Genomic DNA, 20,156 nt, shown 5'->3' with positions numbered 1-20,156 from the left:
GTGGAATGGCCCAGTCCACTCCCCTGACACCATACCGTCCTTTAGTGGGATGGCCCAGTCCAGTCCACTCCCCTGACACCATACCGTCCTTTAGTGGGATGACCCAGTCCAGTCCACTCCCCTGACACCATGTCGTCCTTTAGTGGGATGGCCCAGTCCAGTCCACTCCCCTGACACCATGTCGTCCTTCAGGGGGATGGCCCAGTCCAGTCCACTCCCCTGACACCATGTCGTCCTTTAGTGGGATGGCCCAGTCCAGTCCACTCCCCTGACACCATGTCGTCCTTCAGGGGGATGGCCCAGTCCAGTCCACTCCCCTGACACCATGTCGTCCTTTAGTGGGATGGCCCAGTCCAGTCCACTCACCTGACACCATGTCGTCCTTTAGTGGGATGGCCCAGTCCAGTCCACTCACCTGACACCATGTCGTCCTTCAGGGGGATGGCCCAGTCCAGTCCACTCACCTGACACCATGTCGTCCTTTAGTGGGATGGCCCAGTCCAGTCCACTCACCTGACACCATGTCGTCCTTCAGGGGGATGGCCCAGTCCAGGATGACAAACGAGTGACAGCCTTCCATGGCGACCACGGTGATGTTGTGGGGCTTGTTCTTGGGCGGCTGTTTCTGATTGGAGGCCAGGCTGTCTTTCTTGAACAGGTTCTCCAAGACGTCCACCTGGAGGTATTCCAGAGCCTCCGTCAGCGAGCACGGAGCACCCGGATCCTTCTGGATGAAGTTCACGTACGGAGCTGTAGTGAGGGATGGCAATGGAGGGGGGGTTGGCAGGGATGGGAGTGGAGGGGGATGGCAGGGAGGGATGGGAGTGGAGGGTGGATGGCAGGGAGGGATGGGATGGGAGTGGAGGGGATGGCAGGGAGGGATGGGAGTGGAGGGTGGATGGCAGGGAGGGATGGGAGTGGAGGGATGGGAGTGGAGGGGGATGGCAGGGAGGGATGGGATGGGAGTGGAGGGGGTTGGCAGGGATGGGAGTGGAGGGGATGGCAGGGAGGGATGGGAGTGGAGGGTGGATGGCAGGGAGGGATGGGATGGCAATGGAGGGGGGTTGGCAGGGATGGGAGTGGAGGGGATGGCAGGGAGGGATGGGAGTGGAGGGTGGATGGCAGGGAGGGATGGGATGGGAGTGGAGGGGGATGGCAGGGAGGGATGGGAGTGGAGGGTGGATGGCAGGGAGGGATGGGAGTGGAGGGATGGGAGTGGAGGGGGATGGCAGGGAGGGATGGGAGTGAAGGGGATGGCAGGGAGGGATGGGAGTGGAGGGGGATGGCAGGGAGGGATGGGAGTGGAGGGTGGATGGCAGGGAGGGATGGGAGTGGAGGGGGATGGCAGGGAGGGATGGGAGTGGAGGGGATGGCAGGGAGGGATGGGAGTGGAGGGGGAAGCAGGGAGGGATGGGAGTGGAGGGGGATGGCAGGGAGGGATGGGAGTGGAGGGGGGATGGGATGGGAAAGCAGGAAGATGGTTGATCAATTATGTTACATTGTTGCTGGTTTTACGCTCCAATCAAGAAACCCTTTGGGAGAGCACCGGTTTTCGTTGGACTACATCTTTACCGAACACTAAAACAATTTTGTTGATACAAGAAGGCAATGTTGTAACATCTGCTGGTGGACAATAAAGTCTCATATGACAATATTTGGCAACAATCTATTGTGTTTAGAAGCCAGTCCATGAGAGTCTCTCTGTTAGTCAGGAGTTCAGGAGAAGTAAGACTGGGTGTTTTTGAGTAGTATAACGGGTCGTGTGAGACCTCCAGTCCCTTCTTTCCTCCTCTTTGGGTGATTCTCTGTCTGTGTCTGTCTGTATTTCCCTCGTTCTCTGTGTCAGTGGGAGCTAGTGCCAGATGGATCCATACACAGCTGTGAACACTTGCAGAACTCCCAGAATTCCCAGCCTGATTGGGCTGCCGATGGGAATGGACATTTGGCTGGACTCCTCACCACATGACTTGGCACAGACACAGCCAGAGGCACAAGCCAATAGGGCCACACGTGTCACTGTCCTCACCGGCTTCTCGTCTCCTTTTTTCAGACACTTTTTAGAAGTCAATAGAGTTGTACTCATTTCAACTTCATCTAATAATGTCCTTACAGACACACATCTGGACATATATGGCTCTGATCTATACAGTCTTCACATACACTGATGTGTCTGTCCTTGTATGTTCTCTTCTATATGTATACAAGTGTCTGTTTCCACATGGTATCTTATTCTTTTATCTGAACATGTCTATCCTCCTTGCTCCTGCCGGATTCTAGTTCCTGTTTTCTAGCTTTCCCAGGTTTGACCATTCTGCCTGCCCTGACCCTGAGCCTGCCTGTCGTTCTGTACCTTGTCACATCACACTTTTTTTTTCTCAAGATGGCGTAGCAGACAGGGATCTTTTGTCATTGTCTTGTCGTATCCAGTGTATATATATTTATATGTATCTTATTATATATTTTTTCTCCATATCACCGGATTCCTACTGCAAGCTCTGAACCTCTTTACTTGGATCATCACAGCTTGCTAGCTGCCATCCGATTGGCTTCTCCTGGCTAACGTCTCTGTCCCGAAGCAAGCACCAATTAGCCTGGAGCTAGCCTATGCTAGGCTCATCTCCCAGCTAGCTGAAGAGGTCCATCAGCCACTCCTTGGGCTACAATACCTATTATTGTGCAACTTTTCAAGGAAGTTAGGAACCAATATACACAGGCGTTTAGGAAAGCAAAGGCTAGCTTTTTCAAACAGAAATTGGCATCCTACAGCACAAACTCCAAAACGTTCTGGGACACTGTAAAGTCCATGGAGAATAAGAGCACCTCCTTCTGGGACACTGTAAAGTCCATGGAGAATAAGAGCACCTCCTTCTGGGACACTGTAAAGTCCATGGAGAATAAGAGCACCTCCTTCTGGGACACGGTAAAGTCCATGGAGAATAAGAGCACCTCCTTCTGGGACACTGTAAAGTCCATGGAGAATAAGAGCACCTCCTTCTGGGACACTGTAAAGTCCATGGAGAATAAGAGCACCTTCTTCTGGGACACTGTAAAGTCCATGGAGAATAAGAGCACCTCCTTCTGGGACACTGTAAAGTCCATGGAGAATAAGAGCACCTCCTTCTGGGACACTGTAAAGTCCATGGAGAATAAGAGCACCTCCTTCTGGGACACTGTAAAGTCCATGGAGAATAAGAGCACCTCCTTCTGGGACACTGTAAAGTCCATGGAGAATAAGAGCACCTCCTTCTGGGACACTGTAAAGTCCATGGAGAATAAGAGCACCTCCTTCTGGGACACTGTAAAGTCCATGGAGAATAAGAGCACCTCCTTCTGGGACACTGTAAAGTCCATGGAGAATAAGAGCACCTCCTTCTGGGACACTGTAAAGTCCATGGAGAATAAGAGCACCTTCTTCTGGGACACTGTAAAGTCCATGGAGAATAAGAGCACCTCCTTCTGGGACACTGTAAAGTCCATGGAGAATAAGAGCACCTCCTTCTGGGACACTGTAAAGTCCATGGAGAATAAGAGCACCTCCTTCTGGGACACTGTAAAGTCCATGGAGAATAAGAGCACCTTCTTCTGGGACACTGTAAAGTCCATGGAGAATAAGAGCACCTCCTTCTGGGACACTGTAAAGTCCATGGAGAATAAGAGCACCTCCTCCCAGCTGCCCACTGCACTGAGGCTAAGAAACACTGTCACCACCGATAAATTCACAAAAATTGAGAATTTCAATCAGCCTGGCCACCCCTACCCTGGTCAATAGCCCTGCACCTCCCACAGCAACTTGCACAAGCCTCCCCCACTTTTCCTTCACCCAAATTCTGATAGTTGATGTTCTGAAAGAGCTGCAAAATCTGGACCCCTGCAAATCAGCAGGGCTAGACAATCTGGACCCTCTCTTTCTAAAAATTATCAGCCGAAACTGTTGCAACCCCTATTACTAGCCTGTTCAACCTCGCTTTCGTATGGTCTGAGATCCCCAAAGATTGGAAAGCTGCCGCAGTCATCCCCCTCTTCAAATGGGGAGACACTCTAGACCCAAACTGCTATAGACCTATATCTATCCTAGCCTGCCTTTCTAAGGTCTTCAAAAGCCAAGTTAGCAAACAGGTCACCGACCATTTCAAATCCCGTTGGTCATGGGTGCACCTCAGCCATGCTCAAGGTCCTAAATGATATCATAACCGCCATCGATAAGAGACAATACAGTGCAGCTGTATTCATCGACCTGGCCAAGGCTTTCAACTCAATTACCACATTCTTATCAGCAGACTCAACAGCCTTGGTTTCTCAAATGACTGCCTCGCCTGGTTCACAAACTAATTCTCAGATAGAGTTCAGTGTGTCAAATTGGAGGGCCTGTTGTCCGTACCTCTGGCAGTCTCTATGGGGGTGCCACAGGGTTCAATTCTCGGGCCGACTCTTCTCTGTATGCATCAATGATGTTGCTCTTGCTACTGGTGATTCTCTGATCCATCTCTACGCAGACAACACCATTCTGTTCTTCTTCTGGCCCTTCTTTGGACACTAAAGCAAAGAAGGGCCAACAAAGCCTCCTTCACTCATGCTGCAAAACATACCCTCGTAAAACTGACTGTCCTGCCGATCCTTGACTTCGGCAATGTCATTTACAAAATAGCCTCCAACACTCTACTTAACAAATTGGATGCAGTCTATCACAGTGCCATCCATTTTGTCACCAAAGCCCCATATATTACCCACCACTGCGACCTGTATGCTCTGGTTGGCTGGCCCTCGCTTCATATTCGTTGCCAAACCCACTGGCTCCAGGTCATCTATAAGTCTTTTCTAGGTAAAGCCCTGCCTTATCTCAGCTCACTGGTCACCATAGCAGCACCCACCCGTAGCACACGCTCCAGAAGGTATATTTCACTGGTCACCCCCAAAGCCAATTCCTACTTTGGCCGCCTTTCCTTCCAGTTATCTGCTGCCAATGACTGGAACAAATTGCAAAAATCACTGAAGCTGGAGACTTATATCTCCCTCACTAACTTTAAGCTCCAGCTGTCAGAGCAGCTCACAGATCACTGCACCTGTACATAGTCCATCTGTAAATATCCCATCCAACTACCTCATCCCCACATTGTTATTTATTTTGTTGCTCCTTTGCACCCCAGTTTCTCTACTTGCACATTCATCTTCTGCACATCAATCACTCCAGTGTTTAACTGCTAAATTGTCATTATTTCACCACTATGACCTATTTATTGCCTTTACCTCTCTTATCTTACCTTATTTGCACACACTGTATATAGACTTTTTTTCTCTATTGTGTTATTGACTGTATGTTTGTTTATTCCATGTGTAACTCAGTGTTGTTGTCTGTGTCTCACTGTTTGGCTTTATCTTGGCCAGGTTTCAGTTGTAAATGGGAATTTGTTCTCAACTAGCCTACCTGGTGAATTATTAAAAAAAACACAGGATTATTGGCCGTTCTGGACCTTTTGGACTCTGATCTTGATTACTAACCTCTGCCTGCCCTTGATCTGTCGTTTTGACTGCCCCCATTCTAGTAATAAACTTTTGTTACTTCGACACTGTCTGCATCTGAGTCTTCCCTAAAACGTGATGTAGTGCTTATAATTGTATTCCCTTTTGTAACACTCCATTGACATACATAATAAGCTCTGTATGAGTCTTCAGATAACACCCTGCTTGACCACGTGTCTGTCTATGCAGAGGAACCCAAGGCCCTTTGGCTGGCGCCAGTACAGTTGACATGATGGGTCAATTGTACAGTTTCCTATCCTGCATTTTTCTGCTGTCTTTGGGAGGCTTGACCAACCCTGTGATAAACAGATCTACATGAGCAGCAGCTATCACATCAGAGACAGACAGACAGACAGACAGACAGACAGACAGACAGACAGACAGACAGACAGACAGACAGACAGACAGACAGACAGACAGACAGACAGACAGACAGACAGACAGACAGACAGACAGAGAGAGAGAGAACCCTATATAGAAGAATCGTGGACGTGTCAGGAAGCTGGCTGTGGTGTTGGATCTGAAATATTAAACTAATAAATATGAGAGAGGATGTCTCTGTGTCAGGCCAACAGAGACCTCTCCTCTCACTGCTGATATCAGCGGGTTTCATATTATTTCATTATTTCACTGCTATTTTTATTCTATTTCATTCTGTTCTAGGATTCTTTCATGGATGTAATGAGCTTCAGATGTGTTCGCTGTGCGGCCGCCGGCCTTGGCTCACTGGTTCGTCACAGAAACTGTTTAACTGGATTAGAAGACCTGGATCAGGGGCAAATGATGGTGGAGCATCAAGCTTGTAATAACATTGTAATAATATGGTCAATTAGCAGACTTTTCCCCAAAGCTGTCAACACATAGGCCTACAGCATATTCAGTGTACATGGCTATGGTGTTGCAAGCATCATGCACCAACCAAACAATTGGAAGCAATTAATTTCCAATTGGTGGTACTGTCTAACTCGTAACCCTGCTTCCAAGGCATTCCAATGACCCAGACACATTCCAAACTGAGGTCCTCATAGTGAACAATACCAGCTAACACTGCTGTTACTGGGACCTGTTGGTTAGGGTACTGTCCAACCATGCCACATCTACACAGTCACATGGGAGATGAGTGAGTGGCGCTCTCTGGTGACTCAGCAGGAATGTACGCATCATCATTATGAGCCCAAAATCACCAAGAGGCTCCTTTATTAGAGACAAGAGGAGAGAGAGGGTGATGGGGGGGATTAGAGGTGTTGTTTATATTCACGTTTTGTGGGGGGTTTTCAACATGTTTTTCCAGCCAGAGGAGTGGATGGAGGAGACAGGGGGAGATCAAAGTAAGCACATTAGACAGCGGGACGCTTCAGAACACTCACTGGCCTCAGCTGACATCACAGCTTTCTGTGTCCTCAGTACAATCTTAGAAAAAATAGGTGCTATCTAGAACCTAAAATGGTTCTTCGGATGTCTCCATAGGATAACCCTTGAAGAACCCTTTTTGGTTTCAGGTAGAACCATTTTGGGATCCATGTAGGACCCTTTCCACAGAGGGACAGCCGAAGAAACCTTTTGGAACCCTTTCTTCTAAGAATGTAGGAATGGGTATTTGACATTTGTTGACTGTTCAAGTACTTGCATGTTTATTTTTTTGAGTAATAGAGTATTCGGAATGGAAAATATACTGAACAAAAATATAAACACAACGTGCAATAATTTCAACGATTTTACTGAGTTACAGTTCATATAAGGAAATCAGTTAATTTTAATTAATTAATTAGCGATGGGTGGGCTTGGGATGGCATAGGCCCACCCATTTGAGAGCCAGGCCAGCCAATCAGACTGAGTTTTCCCCCACAAAAGAGCTTTATTACAGACAGAAATACTCAGTTTCATCAGGTGAAGAAGCCGGATGTGGCGATCCATGGTCTGCAATGTGAGGCCAGTTGAACATACTACTAAATTCTCCAACTTTGGAGGTGGCTTATGGTAGAGATATAAACACTCAATTATCTGGCAACAGCTCTGGTGGACATCCCTGCAGTCAGCATACCAGTGTCATGCTCCCTCAAAACTTGAGACATCTGTGGTATTGTTTTGTGTGACAAAACTGCACATCTTAGAGTGGTCTTTTATTGTCCCCAGCAGAAGGTGCACCCGTGTAATGATCATGGTGTTTAATCAGCTTCTTTAAATGCCACACCTGTCTGGTGGATGGATTATCTTCACAAAGGAGAAATGCTCACTAACAGGGACGTAAACAAATTTGTGCACAAAATGTATTTGTGAGAAATAAGCTTTTTGTGAATATGGAACATTTCTGGGATCTTTCAGTTCATGAAACATGGGACCAACACTTTCTATTTTGTATTTATATTTTTGTTCAATGTATATATGTTTTTAGAACAGAAAGGCAAGGCCTGCAATGGAAAGAACATGTTCTAACATGTTCTAAGTTCTTACTGTGAGTTATTACCCCACTTTTCCACCAACGCACCTGCAAATTCCCGGACATTTCTGGGGGGAATGGCCCTAGCTCTCACCCTCCAATCCAACAGGTCCCAGACATGCTCAATGGGATTGAGATCCGGGCTCTTCGCTGGCCATGACAGAACACTGACATTCCTGTCTTGCAGGAAATCACACACAGAACGAGCAGTATGGCTGGTGGCATTGTCATGCTGGAGGGTCATGTCAGGATGAGCCTGCAGGAAGGGTACCACATGAGGGAGGAGGATGTCTTCCCTTTAACGCACAGTGTTGAGATTGCCTGCAATGACAACAAGCTCAGTCCGATGATGCTGTGACACACCGCCCCAGACCATGACGGACCCTCCACCTCCAAATCGATCCCGCTCCAGAGTACAGGCCTCGGTGTAACGCTCATTCCTTCGACAATAAACACGATTCCGACCATCACCCCTGGTGAGACAAAACCTTGACTCGTCAGTGAAGAGCACTTTTTGCCAGTCCTGTCTGGTCCAGCGACGGTGGGTTTGTGCCCATAGGTGATGTTGTTGCCGGTGATGTCTGGTGAGGACCTACCTGTCTTACAACAGGTCTGCATGCCCTCAGTTTCCTTTTTGATGAGTTTATATTCATATGCCATTTAAGATCCATTTATTGAAATCGTAATATCATCTGATTATATTTTATCGTGGGACACAATCTTCAAAAAGGTAGTAACCTCAGCAGTGGTGTCTGCTTGTATGGTTGTGCAATGGCATATCCTTGTTCTGTTAATTTAACAGACAAAATGCTCTTATTACAGTGCGAAGTGATGCGCATCTCACATCACAGTTATTCTCAAGGAGTGATCATTTGAAACAGGCTTATTTTGGCACGTTATTAATTTTACATTGAACACTGCATGGTGATGAACTAAGACCACAACTTCTGTTTGGTGAGTATCATTCAATCAATCAAATGTATTTATAAAGCCTTTTTTACATCAGCCAATGTCACAAAGTGCTGTACAGAAACCCAGCCTAAAATCCCAAACAGCAAGCAATGCAGATGTAGAAGCATGGTGGCTAGGAAAAACTCCCTAGAAAGGCTGGAACCTTGGAAGAAACCTAGAAAAGAACCAGTCCTGTTCTGTCTGAGTAGGCCTAGGCTTAATTATTATGATGAAAATATGCTCTTTGTATTTGGGTTCCGGCGCTGACAGAGATGGCCGCCTCGCTTCGAGTTCTTAGGAAACTATGCAGTGTTTTTTTGTTTTCTTATGTATTATTTCTTACACTGTTATCCCAGGAAATCTTAAGTATTTATATGTACATGTTCTTATTCATTCATTTACACTTGTGTGTAAAAGATAGTTGTTGTGAAATTGTTAGATTACTTGTTAGATATTACTGCATGGTCGGAACTAGAAGCACAAGCATTTCGCTACACTCGCATTAACATCTGCTAACCATGTTTATGTGACCAATAACATTTGATTTGATTGAATGTTTTTTCATATTTTGAGTGTGGAACCTGTCTATGTTTAACTGTTTTACAGTTAATTTGCCTAGCCTCGGTTCGTTCGAGGCTACTCTTTGCCATGAGGCATAGACATTTAGCAATTGTATAACTCATTTCATGCAATATTTGACAGAGATGCACGCCGACAGAAAGATGCCTCAATCTCAGATAAAGCATCCGAGCAGCAGGAACAGCGCCCCTCTGTCTCCTTATGTGTAGACCATGCGTCTGATGCTGTCTGGACAAAAGGAGTATGGCATGTCATACTTTTTCTGACCAGACAAAATCAGATACATGGGCTACATATAGTAAAACAGAGGGGCGCTGTTTGGCTCGCTAGTTTCAGCAGAGAAGAAGAGGCGAAGCGAGAGGACTCACTCCCACTGTCCTGAATAAGCCCAATGCGTTTCTATGGGCATAATTTGCAGACCTAAGCTTGCACCTATTTGGGGAGCCAGCAATTTGTGCATCGCGGTGGGGTTGTGTTAACAAGGGTGGTATTATGTTTGGTTGGTGTGGTGTTCCCGGGGTCCTTGGTGATTCCCGGTTTTATGCTAGGGGAATTCTTTCTCTTTGCTCTTGTTTTCTTTAATAGGATGTCGGTGGGCGGAGCCGGGAGGGTCGTAAGCAAATTGGGACACACCTGGGCTCGGGTGTGTCTGGGGATAAATACTCCATTCCCTCCATTCATTGAGGAGACTCTCTCCACGCAGACTCACTGTTATTTTTGGTTGTGGCATTTTGTGGATTATTTGTTTTGACACCTCTCATTATCACCATCGATACACGCAACCACTCACTTACACTACTGATTACTGACTACACACACCATTGTTAATTGCATATAGTTTACTTTAGTTAATAAATATATTTTTGTTGTTCCTTGATCTCTGCGTTGTCTCCCTTTTTGTTACGGGCTACGAGCCAGTTTGTGACAAGATAATGTGTCTTGAGTATAATTTAAAATGTTGAGACAAGAAGAAGGGGAAGGGTGGGTGGCGAAGATATGGGCTTCTCTCTCCAGAATGCATGCACTCAGATCTCCAGAATGCATGCACTCAGCTCTCCAGAATGTGCTCCGCTGTCTCCTGCCAATTCTTGCACATTCATTGTTTCATTGTGCCGATTGTTTGCCCTTTGATTGTTTATTTATTATTAATTCCCCATTACATACAGTACCAGTCAAAAGTTTGGATACACCTACTCATTCAAGGCTTTTTCTTCATTTTTTTGTTGTTGAATTTTCCACGTTGTAGAATAATAGTGGAGACATCAAAACTATGAAATAACACACATGGAATCATGTAGTAACCAAAAAAGTGTTAAACAAATCAAAATATATGTTATATTTGAGATTCTTCAAAGTAGCCATCCCTAGCCTTGATGACAGCTTTGCACACTCTTGGCATTCTCTCAACCAGCTTCATGAGGTAGTCACCTGGAATGTATTTCAATTACCAGGTGTGCCATGTTAAAAATTAATTTGTGGAATTTCTTTCCTTTTTAAAGGCGTTTGAGTAAATCAGTTGTGTTGTGACAAGGTAGGGCTGGTGTACAGAAGATAGTCCTATTTGGTAAAAGACCAAGTCCATATTATGGCAAGAACAGCTCAAATAAGCAAAGAGAAACAACAGTCCATCATTACTTTAAGACATGAAGGTCAGTCAATACGGAACATTTCAAGAACTTTGAAAGTTTCTTCAAGTGCAGTCACAAAAACCATCAAGCACTATGATGAAACTGGCTCTCATGAGGACCACCACAGGAAAGGAAGACACAGAGTTACCTCTGCTGTAGAGGATACAGTGCTTCTACACCTGCATTGCTTGCTGTTTAGGCTTTTAGGCTGGGTTTCTGTACAGCACTTTGAGATATCAGCTGATGTAAGAACGGCTATATAAATATATTTGATTTGATACATTTATTAGAGTTAACTGCACCTCAGATTGCAGCTCAAGTAAATGCTTCACAGAGTTCAAGTAACAGACACATCTCAACATCAACTGTTCAGACGAGACTGTGTGAATCAGGCCTTCATGGTCGAATTGCTGCAAAGAAACCACTACTAAAGGACACCAATATGAAGAATAGACTGGCTAGGGCCAAGAAATACGAGCAATGGACATTAGACCAGTGAAAATCTGTCCTTTGGTCTGATGAGTCCAAATTTGAGATTTTTGGTTACAACAGCCATGTCTTTGTGAGACGCAGAATAGGTGAACGGATGATCTCCACATGTGTGGTTGCCACAGTGAAACATGGAGGAGGTGTGATGGTGGGGGGGTGCTTTGCTGGTGACACTGTCAGTGATTAATTTGGAATGCAAGGCACACTTAACCAGCACGGCTACCACAGCATTCTGCAGCGATACGCCATCCCATCTGGTTTGTGCTATCATTTGTTTTTCAACAGGACAATGACACAATGACCCAAAACAGACAAATAGAAAGGGAGGCAGACAGGCGGAGTAGAGCGATTGAAGGAACCTGAATTTTCATCTGGATATTTTCTACTGTTTTTATTTGTCGGCTTTAGGCGTATGTATTTGACTTAGTTTGTGATTCAAGTTATAGGCCTGCTGTTGCATTGGCCTGATTGGCCTGATTTCTTAAACCACCAATCAGATTTTTATGATTAACCATGTGACAATAATTTTGACAATCGAAAACATGATTTTTTTTTTAAATGACACTTTTCCTCAAAAATGCTCATATACAAATAATCATAACTGGCATACGGATAGTTAGAAATGGTAGGATATATTGGCTGCTACTGTAGGATGAATGAGAGAATGTTAAAATTATATGTGAAGCATAATGTAAGCCTACATTATGATCAAATAGCCACAGTTGCCTACTTGGCCACTGTTAAAAATGTAAACTAAAGCTGTTACAGCCTCAGGGTTCACAGTAAACGCGCGCTGGAAGTTGCACAGAATTTTCACAATGTTCATGTTTGCGCTCAGCAGACCTGAAATTTGCTCAGTGCCGAAGAAAATTAGAGGAACATTGGTTGAGACCCCACCTGATCTGCCCACCAAAATTATTGTGGGGCTGTGGGCGCATCCCTGACATAAGCTAAACAATTCTAAATGGCACTAGTAGTTCACAAAGTTGTCTAAGCGAAAAATAGACAAGATGCAATTATTCCAAAACTGCAGCTCATTGTTGAAACACATATTTCCCTACTTCAATCAATCAGTCCATTTTGAATTTGTGCTAAAACTTTTGTCATTGGCAAGGAATGTAGCTTGTGTATCCCATTAGTTAGAGGCATTCTATATGCCCACCGTCCCACTGTTTTTATAGGCATTTATTTCTGTAGGCCTAACGGGAGCTTGTGTGTGAACTCAGCAAGCGTGTAGAGTGAGTGAGGAGTCAGAATGCATGCAGACAGGGAGGGGAAAGGGAATTTAGGGAGAGGAACTGTGTATTGCTGGCCTTTGTTTATTTTTTGTTATGCACCGAAAAGAAAATGTCCAATGTCTTCACATTAAAAAAAATCTTTGGTTAAAGATAGAGTTTTTACGTCCGTTCTCATGTGCATCCCTAGTCCTTGGTCACCATGTCACATGATCCAAGTTCTGTCAGGGAAATCCACTCAGACCGATGTCATGTGGACCCTGGCCTGTCAAGACCCTGGCCTGTCAAGTCCCTGACCCTGGCCTGTCAAGACCCTGGTCTGTCAAGACCCTGGCTTGTCAAGATCCTAGACTGTCAAGACCCTGACCTGTCAAGACCCTGGATTGTCAAGACCCTGGCCTGTCAAGATCCTAGACTGTCAAGACCCTGGCCTGCCAAGATCCTAGACTGTCAAGACCCTGGTCTGTCAAGACCCTGGCCTGTCAAGACCCTGGCCTGTCAAGATCCTAGACTGTCAAGACCCTGGCCTGTCAAGACCCTGGATTGTCAAGACCCTGGCCTGTCAAGACACTGGCCTGTCAAGTCCCTGACCCTGGTCTGTCAAGACCCTGGCCTGTCAAGATCCTAGACTGTCAAGACCCTGGCCTGTCAAGACCCTGGATTGTCAAGACCCTGGCCTGTCAAGAACCTAGACTGTCAAGACCCTGGCCTGCCAAGATCCTAGACTGTCAAGACCCTGGCCTGTCAAGACCCTGGCCTGTCAAGATCCTAGACTGTCAAGACCCTGGCCTGTCAAGACCCTGGCCTGTCAAGATCCTAGACTGTCAAGACCATGGCCTGTCAAGACCCTGGCCTGTCAAGATCCTAGACTGTCAAGACCCTGGCCTGTCAAGACCCTGGCCTGTCAAGATCCTAGACTGTCAAGACCATGGCCTGTCAAGACCCTGGACTGTCAAGACCCAATAGCATTGGGATTGAGAAGTACAAAGTATGACCATTTGTTCTGGAAACAACTTTCTCAACTGACTCCATTGTCTCCAAATCACTGATCTGTCATAATGACACTTCATACACAGACCCAGTCTCATGTATTATGTACACCAGGGATGGGCAACTTTTATGAGGGTGGGGTCACAAAAAAAACTGAAATCATCATGAGGGGCTGCAGTGGCTCATCAAGGATCTCTCTGTACTTTGCGCTGTTCATCTCTCCCTCGATCCGATCCTGACTAGTCACCCAGTCCCTGCTGCTGAAAAACATCCCCACAGCATGATGGTGCCACCACCATACTTCACCTTAGGGATGGTGCCAGGTTTCCTCCAGACTTGACGCTAGGCATTCAGGCCAAAGAGTTCAATCTTGGTTTCATTTAGGTGCCGTTTGGCAAACTTTTGGCAAACTCCAAGCAGGCTATCATGTGCCTTTTACTGAGGAATGGCTTCCGTCTGGCCACTCTACCATAAAGGCCTGATTGGTGGAGTGCGGCAGTTATGGTTGTCCTTCTCCACAGAGGAAGTCTGGAGCTCTGTCACCATCGGGTTTGTGGGCACCTCCCTGACAAAGACCTTTCTCCCCTGATTGCTCAGTTTGGCCAGGCGGCCAGCTCTAGGAAGAGTCTCGGTGGTTCCAAACTTATTCCATTTAAGAATCATGGAGGCCACTGTGTTCTTGGAGACCTTCAATGCTGCAGACATTTTTTGGTACCCTTCCCCAGATCTGTGCCTCGACACAATCCTGTCTCTGAGCTCTATGGACAATTCCTTCAATCTCATTGCTTGGTTTTTGCTCTGACATGTACTGTCAACTGTGGGACCTTTATATAGACCGGTGTTTGCCTTTCCAAATATTTTCAAATCAATTGAATTTACCACAGGTGGACTCCAATGAAATTGTAGATACATCTCAAGGATGATCAATGGAAACAGGATGCACCTGAGCTCAATTTCGAGTCTCATAGCAAAGGGTCTGAATACTTATGTAAATAAGGTATTTCTGTTTTTAATTTTTAATACATTTGCAAACATTTCTAAAAAACGTTTCTTCAGGTTCTGTGTGATCATCGTGTTTAGGGTTCAATTCCTACGGGGTCCAGTACAAAAATGTATGCACTCGCTACTGTAAGTGGCTCCTTTTTGGGGTAACAGACATATACAACAAAATGTACAATGTGGACCCAGATGATATAACTTAAAAGTAATTGATTAAAACGCTTGTTTCCAAAGTGGTCCTCGACGGTAAAAATAATAACACATATAATGACTAAAAGACAAAAATACAAACAACCATAAATACATTAATTTATATTGACATTCTAGAAAGTGACACTATTCACTGCACTTTTCCCTAACCTTAAAACTAAATTTTTTTTTTCAAGAATTTCACATTTGAACCTTAAAAAACAATCTATTCATTGCACATCATACCTATCATTCAAATAAATACACATGACCAGCGGCTATTACGTGACTTTTCTCCATAGTACCGTAGCCTACCTGTGAAACGTTTCTTCCCGGTGAGGTCGAACTCATTGGAAGGGCTGTTGTTGAAGGGCCTGCTCTCTGGTTCAGGGGTGGGGGGGTCTGGGGTGGTGGTGGTAGGGGGCAGGGTGGGGGGCAGGGTGGTTTGCCACAACATCTCATCTAGAAAACAAGGCAAACAAACAGCAAGTTAAGGCATGAACATCGCAGACTAGATACATATACCATTGAATCCAATCTAAATGGGTGTTACATTTTGCTACATAGGAGCAAACCTGTGTAATTGCCATGTAATAATCATGTAATAGCGCCGCAAAGGAGTGTGATCTCACTGGAAATGAATGTGATCTCATTGGAAATGAGTGTGATCTCACTGGAAATGAATGTGATCTCATTGGAAATGAGTGTGATCTCACTGGAAATGGGTGTGATCTCACTGGAAATTAGTGTGATCTCATTGGAAATGAGTGTGATCTCACTGGAAATGAGTGTGATCTCATTGGAAATGAGTGTGTGTCACAACTTCCGCCAAAGTTGGTCCGTCTCCTTGTACGGGCGGCGTTCGGTGGTCGAAGTCATCGACCTTCTAGCCATCGCTGATCCACTTTTCATTTTCCATTGGTTTTGTCTTGTCTTCCATCACACCTGGTTCCAATTCCATCAATTACATGTTGTGTATTTAACCCTCTGTTCCCCCCCATGTCCTTGTCGGTAATTGTTTCTTGTAGTGCTTATGCACGGTATGCTGGTATTTACCGGGTTTTGTTTGACCCATTTATTGTATTGTTCTGTTGACGGTGGTTTATGGATATTAAACGACACCGTTGTAAATCAGTTTTCGCTCTCCTGCCGCCAGAACGCACCTCACTACAGTGTGATCTCATTGGAAATGATCCAGACGGTTTTCCTTTCAAAAGACAACTTCTTCCATTATTTTTTCCATTCCTGGGGTACCAGATATTGTACATGATACTCGTTTCGCAGTAGATCACTGTATGTTCATGGTTCTTTGAAAAATAAAAGGAGAGCCGCACACTCTAGGAGCTCAGATGCAATAATTGAATAATCTAATATCCAACGTTTCGACAGACAAGCTGTCTTCATCAGTGTATAAGCCTAACAGATGTGTAAGGATTAAGTCAGTGAGGTCAGTGAAATCAATGAGTTACTTCCAGCAGCACCAGTAGGTCTGGCCTGTGGAGTGCCAATGGACCTCTGCATGACATCATCATGTGCCTTAAACACAGCCTTGAGCCAATGCAATTTGTCCCACACGACTATTCTATAGCAAGCTAATAGGACTAGGTGCATACGAGCAATTGTTTTCTTATTGTGCTTAAACTATAACATCATAATGCTCACCAAACATAACATCATCACAGTTGCCCCATTCACTAAAACCAGTGACTAAAACCAGTGATGCATTACCATAACATACCATAACATGACATAACATGACATGATATAACAGTCATCACACGCAGCAATATCAGAGAAGAACGGTGCAGTAGAGCATGCCAGGGCATTCATTCTCTCTGGGTTAGAAATGCAGTTCACAGGCACTGTATAGTTGAGTTGAGTTGGCCAGATGAAACATCAGAGACACAGCCGACGATGGAAGGAGCCCCAACCCCAAACCAAACAAACACACACAAACTGACCGCAGCAAAAAAGCAAAGACCACAGGCCAGGAAACATGAGAGAAGAAAGTAAACAAACAGATGAACTGATAGATAAACATTGAAACAAGGCAGACCCAGCCCAGTGGCCTAGTCAGTAGCTAAAGGATAAGGCACCATGGCAACCGTACCCATGGAGTCCATTTCCATTCCTGAGGATTCCTATGTAGGAAAAGCGTGACAGGCTATAGCATGACCACACACACATACAGGATCTTAATTTGAGCCAGTTTGCTACAGCAGGAAAATAATCCTGCAGCAACAGGAAATGTGAATTATGATGTGGATTATAATTTATCGACATTTTTGTAGGGGTAGATACATTTTTTGTTATGGCAAATGAAGTCTGAAATGTCAAAGTGGGAATTACAAACTTTAAAAGCCTTTTTAAAACTCAAATACACTACAACTTGCAGCTGTGAAGGAAAATCCTCAGCAACAAAAGAGTGATCAAATGAAGATCCTACATCTGTACACACACAGAAAAGGCACAGCCATATGCACCTATACCCACACTGTAACACTCCCTCTGTATTCAAGATACAGTGAAAAGCTGAAAGTAAATGGTGGGAAAAAGTGGTGCACTGTTTTGAGTTAACAAATAAGTATTTCCTTCTTTATTGGTTCTTAGTCATCTCAAATGTCTTATCGTAAACTCAACACAACTGGGCATAGTTAGTCCATTATACTTTCAAAGAGGAGACTTACATTACAAAGCATATTACTTATGGCTGTCTGTCTTTGAGTGTGTGTTTGTTACAATTTCCCCTACTAGAGCCCTATAAGATGTATTTGTCAGAATGTGAACTTTGTGTCATCCCTATGGAACACTTAGCCAGAAAACTGTGTGTTAGTGTGTGTTGATCGTGTGTCTTGTAGTGAGACAGCTGAGCTCAGGGAGTAGGTTTGGTAGGGGTTTAACCCAGCCCCAACGGATGTGGCTGGCCCTGGGTTCAAATACTATTCTAAATCATTTCAAATACCTTACTGGTGCTTGTCTGAGTTTACCTGGCTTATTGGCACCAATAAAATAGAACCAAAACTGCAAACCCTGCCAACTTCAGGCAGGCTAGGTCAAATGATCAAAGTATTTGAATGATTTCAAATAGTATTTGAACCCAGGCCCTAATACGGTTCCAGTGTTCTCTGAAGACAAATCTCTCGATTGTGCCTGGCTAGATCTTGCAGGGCTCTCTGGCCACAGACAGGATGTACAAATAGTCAGCATGTTATGGAGATGGGTAAACAATAACAGCTCACAGACTCTCTGATGTCAGAATCCCTTCTGATCCACTGCTTAGCATGAATAGGCCGTTACCGACAACATGGGTCAGTTTCTCCACTCAATCTCCATTGAAAGTGCTTTTCAGCCCAGAAATAGGTTTAATCAGGGTCCGGGAAACTGGCCCTATCAGATACTGTGGAATATTGTTAGGGTACGATAAAGTGAGAGGGCATTACATATTTGGTCATTTGGCAAACACTCTTATTATCCAGACTTCAACTAAACTAGTTAGATTAATTTTATACTGTTCTTCTTCTTCTACTACTACTACAACTACCACTGCCACTACTACTACTACTACTACTAATACTACTACTACTACTACTACTACTACAACTACAACTACCACTGCTACTACTACTACTACTACTACTACTACTACTACTACTACCACTACAACTACAACTACCACTGCTACTACTACTACAACTACTGCTACAACTGCTACTACTGCTACAACTACTGCTACTCCTACTACAACTACTACTACTACTACTACTACTACAACTGCTACTACTGCTACAACTACTACTACTACTACTACTACTACTACTACAACAACTACTACTACTACTACTACTACAACTACCACTGCTACTACTACTACAACTACTGCTACTCCTACTACAACTACTACTACTACTACTACTACTACAACTGCTACTACTGCTACAACTACTACTACTACCACCACTACTACTGCTACAACTACAACTACCACTGCTACTACTACTACAACTACTACTACTACTACTACAACTGCTACTACTGCTACAACTACTACTACTACCACCACTACTACTACTACTACTACAACTACCACTGCTACTACTACTACAACTGCTACTACTGCTACAACTACTACTACTACCACCACTACTACTGCTACAACTACTACTACCACTGCTACTACTACTACTACTACTACTACAACTACTACTACTACAACTACCACTGCTACTACTACTACAACTACTACTACAACTACTACTACAACTACCACTGCTACTACTACTACAACTACTACTACTACTACTAGTAGTAGCTGCTACTACTACAACTGCTACTACTGCTACTACTACTACTACTACTACTACAACTACTACTACTACTACTACTACTACTACAACTACCACTGCTACTACAACTACTACTACTACTAGTAGTAGCTGCTACTACTACTACTACTACTACTACAACTAGTAGCTGCTACTACTACTACTACTACTACTACAACTAGTAGCTGCTGCTACTATTACCACTACTACTACTACAACTACTACTACTACTACTACTACAACTACTGCTACAACTACTACTACTTCTACTACTACTACTACTACTACTACTGCTACAACTACTACTACTACTACTACTAGCTGCTACTACTACTACTAATAATAATACTTCTACTAGCAGCTGCTACTGCTACTATTACAAGTAGCCACTACTACTACTACTACTACTACTGGTAGCTGCTGCTACTAATACTACTACTACAACAACTACTACTACTACTACTACTACTACAACTAGTAGCTGCTGCTACTATTACCACTACTACTACTACTACTACTACTACTACTACAACTACTGCTACAACTACTACTACTTCTACTACTACTACTACTACTACTACTAGTACTAGCTGCTACTACTAATAATAATAATAATACTTCTACTAGTAGCTGCTACTACTACTATTACAAGTAGCCACTACTACTACTACTACTACTACTGGTGGCTGCTGCTACTACTACTACTACTATTACAACTACTATTACTACTACCACTACTACTACTATTGTAGCTACTACTACTACTACTACTAGTACTACTACTAGTAGCTGCTGCTACTACCACTATTACTAGTAGCTA

The 20,156-nt window shown here is 44.4% G+C and overlaps 1 protein-coding gene across 1 annotated transcript in view; it reads right to left on the bottom strand.

The window, feature by feature from the left end:
- fndc1 (fibronectin type III domain containing 1) overlaps window positions 1-20,156 on the bottom strand; it is a 127,318-nt gene that overhangs the window by 17,487 nt on the left and 89,675 nt on the right. The window contains exons 15-16 of the mRNA XM_065026281.1: window positions 15,330-15,476; window positions 514-750 (exon numbers count right to left, since the gene is read on the bottom strand). Of these exons, the coding sequence (XP_064882353.1) occupies window positions 514-750; window positions 15,330-15,476 (384 nt within the window). The remainder of the gene's footprint in view (window positions 1-513; window positions 751-15,329; window positions 15,477-20,156) is intronic.

The sequence above is a fragment of the Oncorhynchus nerka genome, linkage group LG13, assembly GCF_034236695.1.
Source record: "Oncorhynchus nerka isolate Pitt River linkage group LG13, Oner_Uvic_2.0, whole genome shotgun sequence".
NCBI classification, from domain to species: domain Eukaryota; kingdom Metazoa; phylum Chordata; class Actinopteri; order Salmoniformes; family Salmonidae; genus Oncorhynchus; species Oncorhynchus nerka.
This window is presented reverse-complemented; position numbering and strand designations above follow the sequence as displayed.